The following is a 23,574-nucleotide window of genomic DNA, read 5'->3' on the forward strand; positions in this document are numbered from 1 at the left end:
AGCATAAAATAAGTCTCAAATTTAATAAGACTAAAATACAAAGTTTGTTCTCCAACCACAATGGAGTGAAATTGGAAACTAACAACAGAAGGAATTTGGGAAACTCACACATACGCGAAGGTCAATGCACACATAAATAGTCAATGGGCCAAAGAAGAAATCACAAGGGAAATTAGAAAATACGTTGAGATAATGACAATGAAAGCACAACACACCCAAAATTACAGGACACAGCTAAAGTAGTGCTTAGAAGGGAATTTGTACCTGTAATGCCTGTACTAAAAAACAAGATCTCAAATCAATAACCTAAACTAAACCTGAAAAGGTCAAAAAGATCAAACTAACATCAAAGCAAGTAGAAGGAAGGAAATGGTAAAGATTACATAGTAAATAAATGAAATCAAGAATTAAAAAACAACAGAAAAACCAAGGAAACCAAAAGTCGGTTCTTTGAGAAGAACCATAAAACACCCAGTGCTTTTTATTGAGGAATCACTAAACTCTACTCCCGTCTTTGTTAAATTGACAAATCTTTAACTAGACTGACCAAGAAAAGAGAGGGAAAACCCAAACTACTATGAAAGAGGGAACACTGCTACTGAGCTCGCAGAAATACAAATGACTATTAGGGAATACGGTGCACAACTGTGTAACAGTAAAATAGATAACCAAGAAGAAATGGACAAATTCCTACAAAGACACAAACACTGAAAACAGACTCAAGAAGAAACAGAAAATCTGAAAAAACCTGTATGTAACAAGTGAAAGGATGGAAGTAGTTATCAAAACCTTCCCACAAAGAAGTACTCAGGACTAGATGGCTTTACTGCTGACTTCTACCTAACATTTAAAAAACAATTAAATTGTTGGGGCGCCTGGGTGGCTCATCTGCCTTCGGCTCAGCTCATGATCTCATGGTTCGTGGATTCAAGCCCTGCATTGGCCTCTGTTCTCGCAGCTCGGAGCCTGGAGCCTGCTTCGGATTCTGTGTCTCCTTCTCTCTCTGCCCCTCCCCCGTTCATGCTCTGTCTCCCGCTCATGCTCTCTCTCTCTCTCTCTCTCTCTCTCCCTCTCCCTCTCCCTCAAAATAAATACACATATAAAAAAGTTTAAAAACCAAATTGTTAAAATGCTGACACTACCCAAAGCAGTCTACATATTCAATGCAATCCCTATCAAAATAACACCAGCATTCTTCACAGAGCTAGAACAAACAATTCTAAAATGGTATGGAACCAGAATAAGACCCCAAATAGCCAAAGTAATGTTAAAAAAGAAAACAAAAGCCGGAGGTATCACAATTCTGGACTTCAAGCTGTGTTACAAAGCTGTAATTACCAAGACAGTATGGTACTGGCACCAAAAGAGACACATAGATCAATGGAACAGAATAGAGAACCCAGAAATGGACCCACAAACGTATGGCCAACTAATTTTTCACAAAGCAGGAAAGAATATCCAATGGAATAAAGACAGTCTCTTCAGCAAGTGGTGCTGGGAAAACTGGACAGCGACATGCAGAAGAATGAACCTGGACCGCTTTCTTACACCAGACACAAAAAGAAACTCAACATGGATGAAAGACCTAAATGTAAGATGGGAAACTATCAAAATCTTAGAGGAGAAAACAGGCAACACCTCTTTGACCTCAGCCACAGCAACCTCTTACAGACATGTCTCTGGAGGCAAGGGAAACAAAAGCAAAAATGAACTACTGCAAACTCAAGAAAACAGCTTCTACACAGCAAAGGAAACAATCAACAAAACAAAAAGGCAACTGATGGAAAAGGAGACGATATCTGCAAATGACATATCAGATAAAGGGTTAGTATCCAAAAATCCATAAAGAACTTATCAAACTCAACACCCAACAAACAAATAAATCCAATGAAGAAACGGGCAAAAGACATGAACACTTTTCCAAAGAAGACATCCAGATAGCTACCAGATACATGAAAAGATGCTCAACATCACTCATCATCAGGGAAATACAAATCAAAACCACAATGAGATACCACCTCACGCCTGTCAGGATGGCTAACGTTAACAACTCAGGCAATGACATGTGTTGGCAAGGATGCAGACAAAGGGCAACACTTTTGCACTGCTGGTGGGAATGCAAACTGGTGTAGCCATTCTGACAGTAGGGAGGTTCCTCAAAAAATTAAAAATAGAACTACCCTAAGACCCAGCAATTTCACTACTAGGTATTTATCCAAAGAACACAAAAATGCTAATTTGAAGGGGCACATGCACCCCAATGTTTATAGCAGCACTATCAACCAAAGTCAAGTTATGGAAAGAGCCCAAAAGTCCATTTATTGATGAATAGATACAGAAGATGTGATATATATACACAATGGAATATCACTTGGTGATCAAAAAGAATGAAATCTTGCCATTTGCAACAACATGGATGGAATAGAGTGTATTATGCTGAGCGAAAGAGGCAAAGAAAGATAAATATATGACTTCAGTCATGTGGAATTTAAGAAACAAAACGGGAAGAAAAGGAAAAATAAAAAGAGGAAGTGAGGCAAACCTTAAGAGACTCTTAAATACAGAAAACTGAGGGTTGCTTGAGGGGTGCTGGGTGTGGAGATGGGCTAAATGGGTGATGGGCATTAAGGAGAGCATTTGCTGGGATGAGCACTGGATGTTATATGTAAGTGAAGAATCACTAAATTATACTCCTGAAATCATTATTACACTATATGTTAGCTAACTTGGATTTAAATAAAATTTAAAAAAATTAACACCTTAATATATATGGTCAATTAACTATTTATTTTGAGAGTGAGCAAACAGGGGAGAAGCAGAGAGAGAGGGAGAAAGAATCCCAAACAGGCTCTGTGCTGTCAGCAGAGTCCAACGTAGGGCTTGATCTCATGAACCATGAGATCCTGACCTGAGCCAAAACCAAGAATCGAATGCTTAACCTACTGAGCCACTCAGGCACCCCTGGTCAATTGACTTTGACTAAGATGCCAAGACAATTCAATGAGGAAAGAAGCCATTTCAACTAATGGAACAACTGGATAGCCATATATGAGAGAACGATGTTGGGCTCCTATCTCACACAAAATAATGCACAAAAGTTAACTCCAAATGGATCAAAGACTGAAACGTAATTGTTTAAAGTTAAAAGCGGATTCTGTTCATTTTTTTTTTTCCTAAGTTAGGACACCAAACGCATGAGCAATGACAAAAATTCACAAACTGCTTTTGAATGGACTTTACCAAAATTAAAAACTTTGTGTATCAAAGAGCACTATCAAGGAAAGTGAAAAGATAACCCCCAGACGAGGTAAAATATTCGCAAATCATGTATCTGATGAGGGCCCAATATCTAGAATACATAAAGAATTCTTATAATTCGACAGTAAAAAGACAAACAACCCAATTAGAAAATGGGCTAAGATTTGAATAGACATTCTCTGAAGCAGATCTACAAATGGCCAGCAGGCACAGGATAAGATGCTCAATACCAGTCAGCAGAGAAATGCAACTCATAACCACAATGAGCTACCACCGCACACCCAGGAGGATGGGGAGAATCAAAGAAAGAGACCACAGGTGGGGGGGAGGTGTGGGGAAACTGGAACCCTCACACATTGCCAGCGGGAACGTGAAATGGTATAGCCACATTGGAAAGCGATTTGGTAATTCCTCGAAAGTTAAACACAGAGTTACCATATGTCCCTATAATTTCATTCCAAGGCATGTGCCTGAGAATTAAAAACACGTCTACGTGAAATCTTGTGTGTGTTTATAGAAGCATATTCCTAACAGCTGAACAGTAGAAACAACTCAAATGTCCGCCAATTGATGAATGGACAAATAAAAGGCAGTTTATCCACACAATGGTGTATTATGGCAATAAAAAGAAATGAAGTGCTGAGATGTGCTACAACCTGTACATAAAGCTTGAAAACATTATGTTAAGTGAAAGAAGCTGGTTACAAGGACCACATAGTATATGATTCTACTTAAAAGAAATATCCACACGCGGTGAATCCACAGAAACAGCAAGTAGACTGGTGGTTGCCTACAGCTGGGAAAGTTGGGGGAAACGGGAGAGTGACTGTACCGGATGTGTGGTTTCTTTCTGGAGGGATGAAAACAATCTGGAATTAGTGATGACGGTTGCACCACTTCACGAATACAATGAAGGCCAGTGAATTGCATTCTTTACTCAATTACTACAAGAACGAAAAAGAAAAAACCAAAACACCCAAAAGACTAGAAAAAAAACTGGTCATTATCCTTCATTTCTTTTTCACTGGTTTGTCAAACAGATACTTGTAGGGGTGACTAGGTAGGAGAGGACTGACCAGATCCCAGGATTAAGTCTTCACCCAAGCTTGGAGGAAGAGAGACCCCCAAGGGGAAAACTGATGGTAACCACAGAGAGGAAAATGGAGGAGATCAATGAGCTTCTGCAACAGAGTCTGAAGACTGCTTTGGATCCAAGAATCCCCTTCTATTGGTTACCCTAAAATATAATACCTTTTGTCTTCTTCTTCAAGTTGTTAAGTTTATTCTCCAAACCTTCCACAACCGACACAGAATGGCTTCTAGGCAACCCCCGCTTTGCCAATCTCTTTGAAGGAGAAATCATTTCATGGTTGAAGAGATTTCTTCGAACTTTGGTCACTTCTGAAAGCATTAAAAAAAACAAACAAAAGCACCAAATATTATCACTAATAAATGCCATATCTGGGAAAAGAAAGACATCCAAAACAGAAAGCGGCTGATTAAGCTTAAGGAACTATTCTACAGACTGGCTTCTATATTCACATTTACTAACAGGATTTTCTTAAATATTATACTCATATGGTACATAAAGACTATTTACTTTTACAAATTCAATTTAAATCTAACTTTTCAGGAACACAAGGAAGGCCCACATCACTTAAACCAGACTCTGTCGTCATTGTAAAATGGACACAATCCTCAGGAGGCCGGTAGTGTAGACCAGGCTCTGTTTCAACGTATGCCAGAATTGTGAGGATTTTCCTCACTTTGGGCCTTTTTACTGCTTTGGACTCGGCTCCAAGGAGAAAAAGTGTTCTTCTCAAACCCACAGATTTCACTCTGTGGATTTGAGTATTTCACGAATTTGCTGCATTATTTTAAATTCTCTTCCTGACTTCAGAACATGGGAGTGTGTGACCATTTATAGACTTAAAGTTGAGGAAAGTAGCTGAAGAATCCATCAAAAACTACCTGACAAAGCCAGCAGGATGGCATCTTCACCCGAAGCAAGATGGCCTATAAGGAAGCCGACTCACTCACTCACCACGGTAACTCTTCTGAGAGCAAGTCATTTAAATACAACCCCAATAAACCATGACCCACAAGTTGGGAGGAGCCCTTATATTTACCGATCAATGACAGACATTAAAGTTAAGGACACCAGTGATACCCAAGTTTCAAAAACAAACGCCTGAAACTCATTTATGATCTGACAGCCAAGCTGGATTTGTTGGTTTGTTTTCCCAAGTTTATAAAAGTTTAACATTGACAGAAAATGCCAATGACTAATTCATTACACGTAGAGTCATCATTAAAATTCACCAACTGTCAAGTTTTGTTTTCTCCCTCCATCACTCTCTACATTTACAGTTTCCCACCAGGAACACAGCACAGTAAGGTAGGAACACCACAAAAAATAAGGGCCTATCACCCAGCATACTACCAATCTTCACATTTCTCTTACTGTCTCAATATCCCTTATGGCTTCTTGCCTCCCTGAATTTAAGATCCAGGCAGGGATCATATAGTGCATTCAACTGTCACACTTAAAGTGCTTTCATCTAGACCAGTATCACAGCCTCAGCCTCTTTTCCTTTCTGTGGCTTTCAATAATAATGGTGTTGAAAAAAAAAAAAAAAAAAAAAAAAAAGATTTCAGGCCAGGGATACCCAGAAGGCTCAGTCAGTAGAGCATGCAACTCTTGATCTCAGGGTCATGAGTTCACCCCCCATGTTCGGTGTAAAGCTTAGTTAAAAAAAATAAAATAAAGATTTCTGGCCCGTGATTTTGCAGAATGCAGTTATTTTGAGACCGTGTGAATATCTTATTCTCCTAAGATATTCTTAGGACGTATTTGGACTTAGGACATATGATACCTGGACGTATCTCATTAACCAACAATGATCATATAAAATTATAATTTAGAACTGTATGCAGCTGCTTAAATACATGCAATTAAACTAAGTTTATCATCCTAGTCAGTACATGCGTACACCGAGAAGACAAAGTATACCTTGCACTGTATCTTTTGCCGGGACTGGAGGTTGCTGAAGAGTAAGGTGAGAGCCTTCCTGAAAGAGTAAATCGGCACTCATTTAAAAGAATAAAAATTCCACATGAAATCCTCTGACCCTCGCAGTTCCACTTGCCGGAACCCCTAACAGAAATACTTGTAAAATGCACAAAAACAGATATATGTTCCAAGGACACTGAAGCCTGCATTGTAGTGCAAAATAAGAAACACCCCAGGGGTGCCTGGGTAGCTCAGTCGGTTGAGCGTCCGACTTCGGCTCAGGTCATGACCTCGCGGTCTGTGAGTTCGAGCCCCATGTCGGGCTCTGTGCTGACAGCTCAGAGCCTGGAGCCTGTTTCGGATTCTGTGTCTCCTTCTCTTTCTCTGACCCTCCCCCTTCATGCTGTCTCAAAAATAAACGTTAAAAAAAAATTTAAAAAAAAAGAAACACCCTAAATATCCATAAAGAATGAAAGACATTTTGATACATCCATCCAAAGGAGACTAAAACATTAGTAAGACCTTTAAAAATAGAGAAGGAAGGAAGACTTATCTGTACATACACAGAAAGAGCTACATGATGGGAGAAAGTGGTGGGGGTGGGAAGGAGAAGTATAGCAGCTTGGTAACGATTTGTAACATTTATGCATAGGCGTGCATCCAGGTATGTGGAAAACTTTGATGTGTGCTATTGGTGTATACAGAAAGGGGCCTGGGAAGAGGAGGGACACTCTTAACTTATTAAGGTTTCAGTTTTTTAACGATGATCATGTATACCTTCTATACTAAAAAAGTAAAGGAAAACCCGTATAAATTAGAAGATGACTATACTCTTTAAAAAAAAAAAAATGTGGGGGGCGCCTGGGTGGCGCAGTCGGTTAAGCGTCCGACTTCAGCCAGGTCACGATCTCACGGTCCGTGAGTTCGAGCCCCGCGTCAGGCTCTGGGCTGATGGCTCAGAGCCTGGAGCCTGTTTCCGATTCTGTGTCTCCCTCTCTCTCTGTCCCTCCCCCGTTCATGCTCTGTCTCTCTCTGTCCCAAAAATAAATAAACGTTGAAAAAAAAAATTAAAAAAAAAAAAAAAAAAATGTGGGGCGCCTGGGTGGCTTGGTCGGTTAAGCGTCCGACTTCGGCTCAGGTCACGATCTCACGGTCCGTGAGTTCAAGCCCCGCGTCGAGCTCTGTGCTGACAGCTCAGAGCCTGGAGCCTGTTTCAAATTCTGTGTCTCCCTCTCTCTCTGCTCCTCCCCTGTGCATGCTCTGTCTCTGTCTCAAAAATAAATAAACGTCAAAAAAAAATTTTTTTTTTAAATAAAAAAATAAAAAAGAAAAAGTTTATTTTTGAGAGAGCACATGAGTGGGGGAGGGGCAAAGAGAAAGGTAGACAGAGGATCTGAAGCAGGCTCTGCGCTGACAGCACAGAGCCCAAAGTGGGGCTTGAGCTCATGAACTGCGAGATCATGACCTGAGCTGAAGTCAGATGTTTAACCAAGTGAGCCACCCAGGTGCCCCGCACCCCATTTTTTAAATTTTACAGTGACACTGTGAGTATGGGAGAGAGGGAGAAAGAGACAGAGAGAGGGAGAGACAGAGAGAGAGGGAGAGACAGAGAGAGAGAGGGAGAGACAGAGAGAGAGAGGGAGAGACAGAGAGAGAGAGAGAGAGAGAGAGAGAGAGAGAGAGAGAGAGAAGAGAGAGAGAGAGAGAGAGAGAAGAGAGAATCTTAAGCAGGCTCCACGCAGAGCCCAGTGCAGGGCTCAACTCCACAACCCTGGGATCATGACCTGAACCGAATTCAAAAGTCAGATGCTTAACCCACTGAGCCACTCCAGCACCCCAAGGATGACTATAATCTTAAGGAGTCTCTATATTAAATTATTTGCTATACAATAATCTAAAAATATAGATACAGCTATACAATGGAATTGTTTTTAAAGCTTGGGGTTGTTTCTCTCCCATTATGCCAATGTGTTACTTGAAGAATGAACTACCACATGGAGGCTGACTTAAGGAGTGCTAGAAAGGACTGTGAATCATTGTAACATCTAGAGAGAGGAAGCCTGCCACTTCTGCTGCTGTCACTTTTGGATTTCCTGCTCTCCACTCAGGATTCCAACACATAAGATTAGTGCCTGATTCATGGACACTCATGAAGGCACACCAAGGAAGTGAATACCACTAGCTCTTAAAATACAATCCCACCTCCAATCCCAAAGGACAGCTATACATATCTAGAAACAAAGCAAACCGTTGTTATGATTAATGCTTCTAAAACTAGTTCTTATAGAATTTTAACTCTTCTCAGAGTGCCTGCAGTTCCAAAAAGTTTCAAGGTAGTCTCTTCTTTCCTTAATAAAACATCAGTTCTACTTAATATTAACAGACTGCAGCTGGGTTCAAGTCCTCCCATCTACTGTCACAGAAAAGCAGATCACCTGGGTCCCGACAGCACTCCTCCCCCACCCCACCTTACTGAAGTAAAAGGTACTGAAAAGCACCTTCTGATCTGCAATCAAAGTCCTATCATGATGCACATTACTTTTTCAATGGTCTCTTTGCTTATGTTAGTTCTTATTTTATGAGTTTTCTTATCTAGATATTTTGAATTCACTTATTCATTCCTAACTTTCACTTGCTGATTTTCTTTGTATCACCTCTAACTGTCACACTTTTGGGTAAGATGGTTTAACTTTAACAAATTTATAGTTCTTTACTTGTTGGATTAAAAACATCTACTTTTATTTCTGTATTCTCCAATAACCATTTCCTCAAAGTAGAGACATTGCCTTTCAATCTTACTTATTGAATCAACTCCTGCTGGAAAGAACAGACCTAGAAGCACCATTTCCTGTCCTCTGGAAATAACTTACATGTTTTGTAGCTCTCTTGGACACTTTGGGAATTTCAATTTGCCGAAGATTCTGTGAAACCTCTGCAATGCTTTTATGTCTTATTAACGCATTTTTCCTTTTAAAAACAGAAACAAAGAGCCAAAATACATTCAGTAGAGGTGACAAGTAGTTACATTAGAAAAGAACCAGAGTTTCTAAGAGAACATTAAATAAAAGTCAGTTTTTTTGACACTGGTCTGAATCTGTAGCGAAATACGCCAACTTCACAATTTCCAAAATAACTGCTGTAAATTCAACTAGTTATGAGCAATGAAGAATATCAAGAAAAACAGAAAGTACGCGGAAGCCCTCAACTTGTCTCATAAAAGGCTCCTGGCAACCCCATGCGGACAGGTAAGAAGGACACTGTGGACCACGTCATCAACACTGCATATTCCCTGGGTAGTGAAAGGCATCAGATGATGTAGGTTAGGAACTCCGAGAAGTGGTTTCTATGATTCAGAAGTAAGGGCAGCTAGGAATTCAATCAATTATTTAAAGGCAACTGCCCTCTGTCTGAACTACAACAGTGCAAGTAATTCCTCCAATCTCTTGAGCTCCCACCTTCTCTTCTTAGCTGATCTGGTACGAAGCTCCTCCAGTTGGTCAGATTCAGTGCCGCCCGACACTGATCTCTGAGCACTTGACAGAAGAGGCACAGAAAGAAGCGGTGATCTGCTCTCCTGTGTCATGGAGTCATCGCTGAAAAAGTCTAGAGGAAGGACGCCAGCTAGCTTCTGAGGAATCATAAACCCCAGGCTGTCGTAAAGAGTTCCGAGCGTCTTCGGGATGGAGCCAATATACCTGCGGAACAGACTGGTTGAACGTGGAGCAGCCACCATTCCACCCTCTCTGTTCCACCCCTCATCCAGCACAAGAAGCAGTCCTCCCATTCCACGATTCGCACACAATACCACACGTGGTTCCTGGCAAAAGAGTAGTAAAGTTACTAGTCCTCAAACTCACAATTCCAAAATTTCTTCCAGAAACTTCGCGAGGTATGCCGAATCCTCAGTTAAACACACCATGCGCAGCAAATCCGTCACCTGAAGACGACAGTGGAAAATTACCATATGCCTTCTACAGGGACGCTGAAAGTCTTTGAGGCTGATTCCCAGGGGCGCTGGGCTTATATACTTGCCTCCTTCACCACTTGCTCCATATCATCTACACTTTCATGTATGGAGGGACACTGCAGACACATCTCCAAACGAAGAAATACCTGAAGCCGGCACCTTGAGAGAAAAAATACTTGGTCATATCGATCACGAGTGCCATTTAACTAAAAGCTCCTTCCTTAAGCAAAGATCTTTTTCCAGAAGAACCGACAACCAAAAAGAAGAGTCATTGCTTTCTCTAAGTAATGACATGATTATTAGATAAATGGGTAACTCAAACCGCACCTTAAAACATCACGAAGAATCAGGCACAAAAAGCCTCTTTGAACAATTGGCAATCTATTTTAAATGAATAGAAGCAAGTCTTAGAGCTTTCTTTGGGAGTGGTGGTAAATCAATCAATCAATCAACAAAGGTAGTTACTTACTCTCTGACTTTATCTTCATCCAGTTTTTTGCCCAGATTCTGTCGAAGACTTTTGCTAGTTTTTAAGAGGCGATTTTTTACCTGATTCAGGCAGTTCATCTGAAAATACAGAATTATTACCTAGGAGAAAACTGAGTTACTTATTATATCTAATTTATTTCACAGCTGACTAATGCCCTAAGAAGGGAAGTATATCCCCTTAGGTATTTCCCTCTTATTGAACGAAAAATAGTGAAATGAATGTTCTTATTTCATATCTTCAAAAAAAAAAACAAACAGGGTAAAAAAGATATTTAAGAGCAAGGAGGTGTGGATACAACAAGCTTGCATGTCTGGCCTTAGAAAAAAAAACCTTAAGGACTATAAATAACTCCTATCTATTTTTGAGAAGGAGACTGGCTTTCAGCACTAACCGTGAATAAAGACAATGACAGCATGGTCTAAACCAGTGGTTTACAACACTCCCTCTGCATAGAATCATCTACGAAGCTTTTTACAAGTACATATACCCAGGAACCAAGCCCAAGAGATCTGTTTCTGTTGGTCTTGAGGAAACCAGGCATTAGCATTTTTCAAAAATGTTCTAGGTGACTCTAAAGTCACCTAAGGTAAAAACCGCTGGTTTAATTCATGCAGCTAACATGTAGTTGAGAACAGAGATTTTGTTAGAAAAGAAGTACACGAAGGGGCGCCTGGGTGGGTCAGTTACACATCCAACTCTTGATTTTGGCTCAGGTAATAATCTCGCAGTTGTAAGATCGAGCCCCCCACGTCGGCCTCCACACCGAGCATGAAGCTTTGCTTAGGATTCTCTCGATGTGTCCCTTTCCCCCTCTCCTCTGCTCTTTAAAAAAAATTAAAAAGAAGTTCACGTAATTACCACTACCCTCACCCAGCCTATTTCCTGGATTTCTGCTTTACCAGTTCATTGTGTCTACCTCCCAAGATCTGGAATTAAGTTCACCCCTTCTCTTATTTTTGAATCACACACTGCATAGCAGTCATTTCCCAAGACATACGAACCAAACCCACCAAGGAGCAACCAACCACTCCACCTATAATAAACAGCAACATCCATACTCTCTTACTTCCAATTCCTTGGAAGTAAGGAATTCCTTGGTGCCTTTTGACTTTAGGAATGCTTTAATGGTTGAGATCATATTCCGAGCACATGAATGCAACATGATTTCTCCTGTGGCCACAGTCTTTTGGTAATTTTCATGTATATAAGACAGGAGCTCCTCTTCAGTTTTAAAGTCTGTGGAAAAAAAAAATTAAGTTGATCATCACATCCAGCTGAAGTCACTGTACGGCTTAAGCCAGTGGTTGTCAGCTAGGTATCTTGCCTCCCAGGGCACGTGTGGCTACCTCCAGGTTGCCAGACTGGTGGGGAGGAGGAGGGTGCTCCTGGCATCTAGTGAGCAAAGGCCAGGGATGCTGCTAAACATCCTGTGGTTCAAGGGACAGCCCCTAACAGCCCCTAACAGACATCCAAAATGTCAGTGGTGGGGAGGCTGAGAAATGCAGAGATCCTGATTAATTTTAAGGCTCTGCAAATCAAATGTACACATTATAAATTTAATGATAACTATTAATGGAAAAGAAACTACAGGGGCGCCTGGCTGGCTCAGTCAGTGGAGCATGCGACTCTTGATGTCAGGGGTGTGAGTTCGAGCCCCACGTTGGGTGAACAGATTACTTAAAAATAAAATCTTAAAAAAAGAAAAGAAAAGGGATGCCTGGGTTGCTCAGTAGGTTGAACGTCTGACTAGTGATTTTGGCTCAGGTCATGATCCCAGGGGTTGTGGGATCGAGCCTCGCGTCAGGCTTCACACAGAGCGGGGTGCCTGCTTGAGATTCATTCTCTCTCCCTCTGCCCGTCTCCCCTGCTTGCACTCTCACGTGCGTGCACGCTCGCTCTCTCTCTCTCTCTCTCAAACAACAAAAAAACACCTATATAACCTCCAAACCCAGCAGAAAGGAAGAGGAACAAACAAAACTTGATTAATCCCAGTCTGCTAGAAAGGATAAAACAAAAAACCTAGAATGCACAAAATAAGACTCTAAAAAACATCCAAGCTTATCAATAATTATAAACATCTATTTCACAAATGTACATGCTGGTTAAGAGAAACTATCAGATTGGGTTAAAAAATTCCCTTATAGGGGCGCCTGGGTGGCGCAGTCGGTTGAGCGTCCGACTTCAGCCAGGTCACGATCTCGCGGTCCGTGAGTTCGAGCCCCGCGTCAGGCTCTGGGCCGATGGCTCGGAGCCTGGAGCCTGTTTCCGATTCTGTGTCTCCCTCTCTCTCTGCCCCTCCCCCGTTCATGCTCTGTCTCTCTCTGTCCCAAAAATAAAAATAAAAAACGTTGAAAAAAAAAAAAAATTTTTTTTTAAAAAATTCCCTTATATTCTGGATGTCACCAAATATGTAGAAGTATCAATGAAAACAGAACATAGCAAACTTGTATAATGCACTTAAATTAAAACTTAAAGGAAAGTTCATAGACTTAAATAACCTTTTAAAGAAGAAAAATAAAAACCAATTAGCTAAGGGTACAACAGAAGAAATAGCATGAGAGAATAAATCCAAAAAACAAAGGCAATACTAAAGACAGGAACAGAAATGAATTAAATAGGGAAAAAAAAACAAGAGAGATCAGCAGAAACAAAAAAATAATTCACTGCAAAACCAGATACAGAAATCTATAGCAAGACTGAGGAATATTAAATAGAGAAAGGATAAATAAGCAGTATTAGAATGGAAAAATAGAGCAGAGATTTGAAATACTAAGAGGGGAGGTCAAAGTTCATTTTTTTCCATCAAGACACCCATCTGTTCCAGCACCATTTGTTGAAAAGATTATCGTTTTCCCACTGAATTATTGGGGCACCTTTGTCCAAAAGCATGTACCACTGCTGGGCGGGTCTATTTCTGCTTAGAATCTAATCCAGAAACTGTGTTAATATTAATGGCACTTGAGTACTGTTAATTTTGCTCTCCCTTGAATGAACCATCCACATTCGTGAATACTTTTTTACTAGCTCATTAAAGATGTTCTGTCCCATTCAAACTGATTACCATCTGTGAATCTAGCATTCCAAAGGTGGGGGGAAAAAAAAAAACTCTTCAAGGAGCAGAAAACTTTTACTCCAGAATTCTCAAAAGAAATCAAACATAACATCATGCAGGTATTGTCCAAAGTTCACCTCCCACAGGACCGGCTCTGGTAGCGTGAGCTAAGAATGTGCCCTGAGGATGACAAACACACTGCAGTGCAATCCATTTTTTAGCAAAGAAAGAAACAAATAGGAAAATTAACGCTACTGGATGAAATTCTTCTGCCCAACTCTGAAAGACCTCAATACGCTAGATGAGTCACAAAGCTTCCCCATCTCCCTCTCTTCCTCAATGGCTAAAGCTTCTTTAACTACCTGTCCTAGGGCCGTGCCATGGCCCTTCTTGTGACTTTACTGAGGCTAATCTCCCATCTAGTAAGCTCTTCTTTTACCCTCCTGCCATCTGAATTCTGCTTGTTCCTTAAACTCCAGCCTGGGCTCCACTGCCTCCTTAGAAGCCTTCTCAGCCTCTTCTGGCCCAAGGCTGACCTTCTCGTTCTCGACGCCTAGTATGTCTTTGCTGTTGTAGCTTCTTGGCTCTCTTATGTCTTACGTTGTATTAGTCCATTATGTACTGTGTGTGTGTGTGTGTGTGTGTGTGTGTGTGTGTATGCTCGCATGTACACATGCATATATGAATTCGCTATTGTCATCTTTGTGATTGGATCATAAATCTGAGAATAGGACATGATCCTATTTTTATTGTATTCCCCATAACACACCTTGAGGAATTCAGCAGGTATTTAATAAATGTTCATTAACTGAAAGACAGGATTAAAATTTATAAAAATACAAGGGTATGAAAGAATAAGCGTGGCCTTAGACCCCAAAACGCGATGGCATCGAGGAATAAATACCTTTAGGTTTAGAGCTTCGGAGTGTTCTCCCTCGGTTTTCCACTTTATCTGCCGTTCTTCCAACGGCTGCCCTTGGGATCCCTTTCTCCCCGGTGGCATCTGGACTGCCATCTGGACACGACTTCTGGGCCTTCACGTTCAGCCTCGCGACATTCAACATCTTTAAGGAACGGCACATGGTGTTCATCTTCTGCCTCACTGGGGTGCGAGGGACCCCTCCTACCAAAACAGCATCGTGGGAAGACAAGTAAAATAGCTTTTACTTCTGCAGAATTAGTAATGCTTTAATTCAGACTCAGTATTCTGTGAAGGGATACTGCAATAAAGTACATCCCTTCAGGAGGATGTGAATGAGGTGGTTCTCCCATCGGTCTATACCTACAACACAGAAGAGAAAGAGAGCTCTTCTTTTAACGGAAGTTTAGGAACTAAATATGGCAACAAGATCGGATGATTTTTAGGAAGGCAGAGGCCGAACAGACCCAAGGTATCATCACCCAGTGGTCACAGAGTTGTGACCAAAGTTCTGGAAGGCAACTGAGCAGTATGCATTGCAAGCTACTTTTCCCCCACTTTTTGATACAGTAACTTGTTCCAGACAATTTACACTAAGGAAGTCACTCAAAGAATAAATCCTATGCACCCCATATACTACGGTATTACTTATAATGATAAAAATTGAAAACTGTTCAACAACAGAAAAATTTCATCAATCTTGTGAGGCAATGAGGTGGAACAGTAACTGAAAAGGCAAGGCGGCACAGGGAAATAAATATTGATGAGTAGCATACAAAGTTGTATTTGCATAAGTAAAAATGGAAATGGTTTCTTAAGAAGGTAAGATTGTAGGCGATTTTTTAACATCACTTTTGTACTAATGTAATCATTTTCAAGTTTGAAATGCAAGAACTTGTCCTCTTATTCAGTTACCGTTTCAACCCCATTTTAGGGAATTCCAGTCTTTTAAAACACACACTCTCTCAAGAAAGACGGCACCAAGAAACAGTCTATGTGCATACGTTTCTTTTTGCTGTCTTCCTGATTAGACACAGTGGATTCTTCCCGAGACTTTCTCTGGTAGAGGTCAGAGAGGCAACACGTTAATTCACTTTCAGTTTTGGAAGACTCTTCCTTATTAGATGAGGCAGCCTGTAGTAACCTGCGAACAAGTCAAGATGTCTAGTACAAAGCTGAAATTCTGATTTTTCAAAATGCTTTAAAAACAAAATTCATTAGCCTTTAAAAGCTAATCAAAAGATATCCCCACAAGCAGCCTTCAAAAAATGTATTTTCTCTCTCTTCTCATTTATGATTTAAACAGACTCATCAGGGACAGAAGCCACCTGTTAACAAAACCATTAATCATTACATATGGTAGTGACTTCTATATTGATGAGATCCTTAAGGTCCTACGGTACATGTCTAATTTAGGCAACTATTCCATAGTTGTTTTCTACTCACTGCCCATACGTTAAAGTAGAAGACGATGCAATACAGTATAGTGAGTGTCACAGTGCCTTCTGAATAATTCTTTCACATCACCATTACATCATAGTAAACTAATCTGGAATTGATGAGAAGGGAAGGAAGTGTGGCAGAGGGGATTAGATATTAAATGCTTCTCTGCCTGGGGCTAAACATCACTAAGGGAAATCATGAAAAGAGCAAAACTTTGAAAATGTATTCCTTGTAGGGGCACGTGGTTGACTCAGCCGGTTGAGCGTTTGACTTCGGCTCAGGTCATGATCTCACGGTTTGTGAGTTTGAGCCCCGCGTCGGGCTCTGCACTGACGGTGCACCCATAGTGCATGAGCAGCCTGCTTCTGATCCTCTGTCTCCCTCTCTCTGTCCCTCCCCAGCTCGCACTCTCTCAAAAATAAGTAAACATTCAAAAACAAACAAAACAAAAACTTATTACTTATATTTCACTATCTTCCATTATCTGATCTAAAAGTGGGAGGAAGTTATGGTGACATTGGTTGAATGGGCTGGGCTTCTCGGCTTCACACGTGCAGTTCTGAAGCAGACTAATTCTCCCTAAGTGTGCTGGGATTTCCTTTAACTGTGGGGATGGTTTGTTTTTCATTCTGTTAATTTTTTTAGAACTTATGAGCCTTTCAATTACACAGAAAAGTAGTGAAAGCATTATTAGATATGTTCTTCCCACAAAGATTAAATATTTGCTAAAGCTCGACCTTATCGACTTCAGATTCTTTTAATGAAATTAAGCATTATAGACACAGAAAAGCCCCAATCTTTTCCCATCCTTTCCTTCCAGAAGTATTCCTAGACTTGTATCTGATTTATAGAGACATATGTATGTATCAAAACCAACATAAATTGCTATTGTATACATTGGAAATTTTAAAAAATACCATACATCATCCTTTTGCAATTTTCTGTCTGTACTCAACATTTTTCATGAGTATATAAATAGCTCGTTTATTCCGTTTTACTAATCTATCTATAATGTTCTATTGTGTAACTATACCATAGTCTGTTTATCCGTTTCCCCGCTGAGAGACAGCCGGTTCTTTCCACTTTTTCACTTGTAACGACTGGCAATGAACAATCGAGCGTAGCTCTCCTTGTATTTGTGCAAATACTTTAATGTAGACATGTAAAAGTGGAATTGCTGGGTGCCAGCATGTAAAGCTTCTCCTTTACGAGGAATACAAACTGTTCTCTAAAATGGTTGTAACTATTTACAATTCTATCATCGAAAGTGCTCTCATTTCTTTATGTGCTATATCCGACTTACTGACCTTCGACAATCTAATGGGTATAAAACAGAATCTTGTGGGGGGGGGGGTTCTTACTGTCATTTTCATTTCCATTTGCTTAAACTGAGCGCTTTTTTTTTTTTTTTTTTAAAGTAAGCTCTACTAGGCCCAATGTGGAGCTCAAACTCAGAACCCTGAGATCAAGAGTCACACGCTGTACTGGCTGAGCCAGCCAGGCACCCTGAAACTGAGTATCTTATCTTTTCAAATTACTGCTCTATTGGATTTCATTGTATGAATTGCTTGTTTGCATTCTGTGCCCAATTGCTTTTCTTCTTATTGATTTTTAGGAGCTCTGTGCTAATTTAGATACAAATCCTCTGCTGGTTATATGGATTACAGCTACCTAGGCCTATGACTAGGCCTTTTCATCATATAGGAAATTTTAAATTATAGTCATATATTTTCCTTCATGGTTTCAGTGCTTGATGTTTTATGTAAGAAAACCATTCCAAGCCTGAACTCCTCCTGTGTTTTCCCTTAAGATTTTAAAGTTTTACTTTTCACATTTGTTTAAAATTTATCAGGAACTTATTACTGTGTAAGCTGTGAGGTAGAAATCTAATTTTTATTGCTTTTCTTCTGGAGAGCCAATTGTCACATCACCATTAATAAAACAGTCTATTCTTTCCCCAACAGTCTACTTATAATTCTGCCTCTGGTGTATGCTGAGCTCCCATACATGTGTGGGTCACTCTTTGGGCTCTATTGCTGTATGGGTCTCTCTGTTGATCCCTGCACCAATACCACACCACCTTATTTATTAGTGCTTTATGGTAAACACTGCTATCTTATAGGGAAAAGTGCACCTGTCCTGTCTTAGCCCTGGCAAGCTATACCACATCCAGGAATCAGAAGACTCATTATTAAGTCAATTCTTCCCAAATTGATCTACAGACTCAATGTACTCTTAGTTAAAATCCTAGCAGGGTTTCCTGGTGGAAATTAACAGAATAATTCTAAAATTTACAGGGAAATGCAAAGTTTCTCAAATAGTCAAAGCAATTCTGAAAACAAAACCAAACAAAACAAAGTTGAGAGGACTAAAACTACTTGATTTCAGTACTCAAGACAATGTGATATTAACAACTTCTGGACTAGATTCTTTGCAGAAATAAACCTGCACAATGGTGGTGAACTGATTTGGACAAAGTGCTACAATAATTTAATGAGAAAAAGACTTTTAATAAACAGGGTTGGAACAACTGGTTATCTATATGGCAAAAATAAACCTTGACTTTACCTCTTAATACTATTTTGAATTTCTGCTTCATCTTTTACATTTCTAATATGGTTTATGTCTTCTTTTCTAAAAAAAAATTACTCAATTTTACAATAGATAATTCCATTTTATTTGACTTCTCAAAAAATCACTTTATGTTTGTTGATTTCTATTGTCTGTGATTATTGTTCTTATCTTTATTACTACCTTATTTTGGGGATTTACTCTGTTGTGTTATTTACTGTATTGGACCCTTAGCTAATTGGCTTTTAACGTTTATTTTTATTCTTTTATTTTTTGTTTTATTAAAACAAATTTTTTTTTTAAGTTTATTCATTCATCCATTCTGAGACAGAGAGAGTGAGTGGGAAAGGGGCAGAGAGAAAGAATCTCAAGCAGGCTCTGCACCATCAATGGGAAGCCTGATGTGGGGCTTGATCGAAATCACGAACTGAGCTGAGCTGAAACCAAGAGTTGGCTGCTTAACTGACTGAGCCACCTACACTCCCCTTATTATTTTTAAATGTTTATTTATTTTGAGAGAGCGTGCATGAGCAGGGGAGGGGCAGAGAGAGACGGAGAGAAAGAATCTCAAGCAGGCTCTTAGGTGTGAGCAGAGCCCAATGTGGGTCTCGATCTCACGAACCAGGAGATCATGACCTGAGCCAAAACCAAGTCAGACCCTTAACTGAGCCACCCAGGTGCCCCTAACTTTTCTTTAAAAGACAGTTTAAGCTCTTAAATCTTCCTGTATGCATAAACTTAGCTGCATTATACAAATTTGTTATTTTTCATTTTTACTGAGATTTAATACTACATATTTTCTTCCATAATGAGAACATTTTGTTTTTGTAATTAATTTTTCCCAAGTTTTTTAATTGTGGTAAAATATACTAAGTACACTGTTCAGTAGTATTAAGTAGATTCATAATGTTGTGCAACCATCACCTCCATCCATCTCCTGAGCTCTTTTCATCTTATAAGACTGAACTCTATCCCCATTAAACAATGCTCTCCATGTGTAGTTTTTAGTATTACTGGACTACACTAAGAAAATGCAGTATGCTAAAAAACCAAACAAACCCATAAGCAGATAAGTGAGGGCCGATTTCATCAATCAATACCCAGAGAAATAAAGTTTTACCAAAATGACTCCATCAGACTTGAACTAGCGCCAGTCAGGTTAGAGCAGGGGAACCACTTCTCCATGACGGCCGCGCTCCAAGGACCGGTGCGGCCAAGCTCCTGCTGGGCCCACTCTGGAACAGGAGGAGCTACAGGGACAGGAGCAGAGATGGGAGAGGAAGGAGAGAAAAAGACGCATTAGGACCGAAGCACAGAATCCAAACACCTGCTCCTCCCTTGGATTGGCCGCGTTCTTACAAAGGATGCACAGCCGCATCACTAACAACACTCCTCCATCCACACCACCAACCCCAACGGGTCTATGCTGTCAATGAAAAATGCCACTCCCGACAGTGTACAAAACGCAGGCTTGCTCGCGGTCCCTCAAATGTAACAGACACACACCTTTCTCAGAGTCTTGGCGTTTGCTGTTACCTCTTTGTATCACTTCCTTCAAGCCTTTGCTCAAATATTACTTTTTCAACAAAGCCTGTTTAAAATTTCAACCCCCCACCCCTTAACTCTCCCCATTCCCTTTTTCCTGCTTTATGACTATGGCACTTATCTCTTCTAAATATACTATGCAATTTCCTTATTCACTGTCTGGTCTCCCCAGACTAGATGGTACACTCTGTAAGAACACAGACTTTTGTCTAGTTTGTTCTCTGCTATATTTCCGTTACTTAGAACAGTGCCTGCCATAGCAGGCACTCAATAAATCTGTTGAATGAATGGGATAAATATCAAATTGATTATACTTATAACTACCTGGCATAAATAGGGTTTGTACTGTTATTAGTAACAATGCACCAGATTGGAGGTGGACAGAAGCACAATACTTTCACATGCAGTCTTCAACAAGTATATTAAAATAATAAAGTATATTAAATATACTTTATACTAATAAAATAGATTAAATATACTAATAAAGTATATTAAAATAATAAAATCATCTCATACCTCTGATTTCACACCAGTTTCATAGAGCCTTTGGCCTCCTCAGAGGTGCTTCAGGATTTCTACAAATAATGATGATTTAAACTGCCTCAAGTATTGTAGCTTGCTTTTATCTGTTTTATAATAGATACTGGGGTTCTACGAAGAGCATAGTGAAAAAAATTCTGATGGCAGAAGAAACTATAAACCACTGCCCTAGAGTATGTTAGTTATCGGTTCAGAAGCTTACCACAGGTGGCAGAATCCTCAAGTGAACTGTGAATCTGACTCAGTACAATATCCATAACATCAGAAAAAAGGGACGCTGTATCCTGGGGGCTCTCTGCCACAACTGTTTGGAGAAAATGTCTTTGAAATTCAGCCTCCTCGGTGCGGAACACAGTGAGAATTGTAGCATTGGTAGAGAGGGGGGAAATAACTCCAGTGATGGGGGGCCAGCCTTCACCAGGGTCCACGCTGGCAACCTACATCAGAAGGTCTAATTAATTGAGAAGACTGTTGATGTACAGCTAAAGGAGAATGTAGCTTAGTAAAAGACAGAATGATAGTTTCTCCCAATGATTATTACAAAAGACAAAACTGTGGAACAGACGGGCTGGATGGGTATTAGCGCTCGAATTGAATTTAGTGACCACATGATCCTAATCTCGCAATCTATAAACAAGAAAAACCTAAGGTTACCGGGAATATTTACTAAGCACTTATTATGTGATTATAACTCACCGAATCCTCACAGCCGCTCTGAGGTAAAAAATGATTATTACCCCTATTTTACAGAGGAGGGATTAAGGCTGAGGAATAAGTAACCTGTTTAAGGTTACCGAGTTGGTAAGAGGCAGAAGCCAAGCCTGTATGTGTATGAATTCGAAACCCATGCTCTTAACCATGAGGCAATACTACCACTTAAGGGATTTAGATACATAATTGCAGAACAGAGCAGAGGCCCAGCTGACTCCCTGAGTCCAGCGCTTTCATTCAGAACACACCTAACTCTTAGAACATCGGTCCAGAGACTGTACAGTTTTTCTATGTTTCACAAAGGAGCTAGACGACAGAAGCCTTCTGAGGTTACAGAGGCAAAAGACAAAGTAAGGTAAAAAATTTGCCAGTTGAAAATAATCATCACCTTTCAATCAAATCTGGGTACCTATGTGTTTTTCAGAAGACATTTCTAAGTTTGTGGAACTATTAAACACTATTACATCCAATTTTACAGTGAAGGGCTTCATAGCAATGACATTTAGTATATAAAAATACCTAAGTTTAGAAATATATATTAGAACACTCAAAAAAAAAAAAATAGCAAGAAACCACACATTATTTCACCACCCTAATGCTTCCATTTGACCTGCTGCCTTTTCTTCCCATGTGAATATAATTTAACTTAATGGGAATCAAGGTACATGCAATTTTATAAACTGTTTCTTCACCAACAAGCACCGTCATGATGCTACCGTGAAATAGTATGATTCACAAAAACATCACCTGTGTCACTGAAAGTATGTTATGTAGATCCAGCCTTGGCTCCTCACAGACCCCTTATTGAACCGTACAAGTGCGTCATCAGACTGGAATAATTCGGCGCGTACATGGTACCTACCAGGTGTAAGTCTTCAGCAGTCAGCCTGCTTACCAGCTGCTGAAATAACAGCCTTTGAGTTGATTCGCTCTCCTCCGGACTTTGTAGCAACCAGCTATCGGTGCCCAAAATGCTACTCGCTGGGAGAGACCACCGGGCTGCTGTGCCTTTTAGGAAAATTCTGACTGGCTTCTGAAAGTGTCTCTGATGCATGGCCAAGGGCTCTAGGGTGACTGTCCACGTTTCTTGAATCTCTTTGTCTATTAGAAATAAGGAATATTAAAATTCTAATGTGAGAAGTACTAAAAATAGAATAGTGAGAAGAAAAAAATCAGATTGTCAGTCGAGGTGCTAGTAACTGTCACTTCACACTTCAACCGTCATTCCACTGCCAACAGGCTATCAGAGCAAGTTCATCTCGCTCTCTGGGAAGAGCGATAGGTGAAAAAGAATTACACGGGTGCAACTAAATGTCAGAACTTCTCAACGATTACGCCTTCGACGTAAGTATTCAAGTAATACTCGTTACTTACAAAAAAGACAACACTGCCTCTTAAGTCCAGGGTATCAGATCTTATTAGAATGTTAAAGTCTAAAAACTAGGTATGACAGAACTGGTTAAACAAAACCACTCTTGAAGTTTCCTTAAACTGAACATAATGCATCACACAGTTTTAGGTTTACATCTCTAGGCAGGATTGCTCCTGTGTGGAGACAGGATTCACCAAGGAGATTCACCGCACGACAGACCACACGGCAAAGCCGATTTACGAAGAGTTCACCATGCTGGCTCTTCCTGGTAACAAGGACCATTCTCAGCGCCTCTTAACTAATTTATTTCTTCTCTTAATCAGTCATCGCTTCTCTATGGTCTTCAATTGTTCAATCTCTTCTATGAGGTGGGAAATCTTACCGCCCCCTCTGCTTGGGCACCTGAACAATATTATCCTTCTTTACAACAGCTGGGAAACTTTTTTTAAAACTTTTTTTAATGTTTATTTTTGAGAGGGAGCGGGGAGAGAGAGGGAAAGAGAGAGTGAGCGCTCGAGCATGAGCGGGGAAAGGGGGGGGAGAGAGAGAGAGAGAGAGAGAGAGACAGAGACAGAGACAGAGACAGAGACAAAGAATCTAAAGCAGGCTCCAGGCTCTGTGCTGACAGATGAGGGGTTTGAACTCACAAACTGCAAGATCATGACCTGAGCGGAAGTCGGATGCTTAACTGAG

At 40.3% G+C, this 23,574-nt stretch overlaps 1 protein-coding gene across 1 annotated transcript in view; it reads right to left on the reverse strand.

Annotated features, from left to right (window-relative positions):
* Window positions 1-23,574, reverse strand: part of TICRR (TOPBP1 interacting checkpoint and replication regulator) — a 49,399-nt gene that overhangs the window by 17,238 nt on the left and 8,587 nt on the right. The window contains exons 3-15 of the mRNA XM_058736596.1: window positions 22,372-22,610; window positions 21,001-21,235; window positions 19,834-19,963; window positions 15,704-15,843; window positions 14,685-14,903; window positions 11,795-11,964; window positions 10,708-10,805; window positions 10,304-10,397; window positions 10,129-10,208; window positions 9,727-9,966; window positions 9,142-9,238; window positions 6,272-6,329; window positions 4,510-4,659 (exon numbers count right to left, since the gene is read on the reverse strand). Coding sequence (XP_058592579.1) covers window positions 4,510-4,659; window positions 6,272-6,329; window positions 9,142-9,238; window positions 9,727-9,966; window positions 10,129-10,208; window positions 10,304-10,397; window positions 10,708-10,805; window positions 11,795-11,964; window positions 14,685-14,903; window positions 15,704-15,843; window positions 19,834-19,963; window positions 21,001-21,235; window positions 22,372-22,610 — 1,950 coding nt within the window. The remainder of the gene's footprint in view (window positions 1-4,509; window positions 4,660-6,271; window positions 6,330-9,141; window positions 9,239-9,726; window positions 9,967-10,128; window positions 10,209-10,303; window positions 10,398-10,707; window positions 10,806-11,794; window positions 11,965-14,684; window positions 14,904-15,703; window positions 15,844-19,833; window positions 19,964-21,000; window positions 21,236-22,371; window positions 22,611-23,574) is intronic.

This window comes from Neofelis nebulosa, chromosome 7 (assembly GCF_028018385.1).
Source record: "Neofelis nebulosa isolate mNeoNeb1 chromosome 7, mNeoNeb1.pri, whole genome shotgun sequence".
Lineage (NCBI taxonomy): Eukaryota > Metazoa > Chordata > Mammalia > Carnivora > Felidae > Neofelis > Neofelis nebulosa.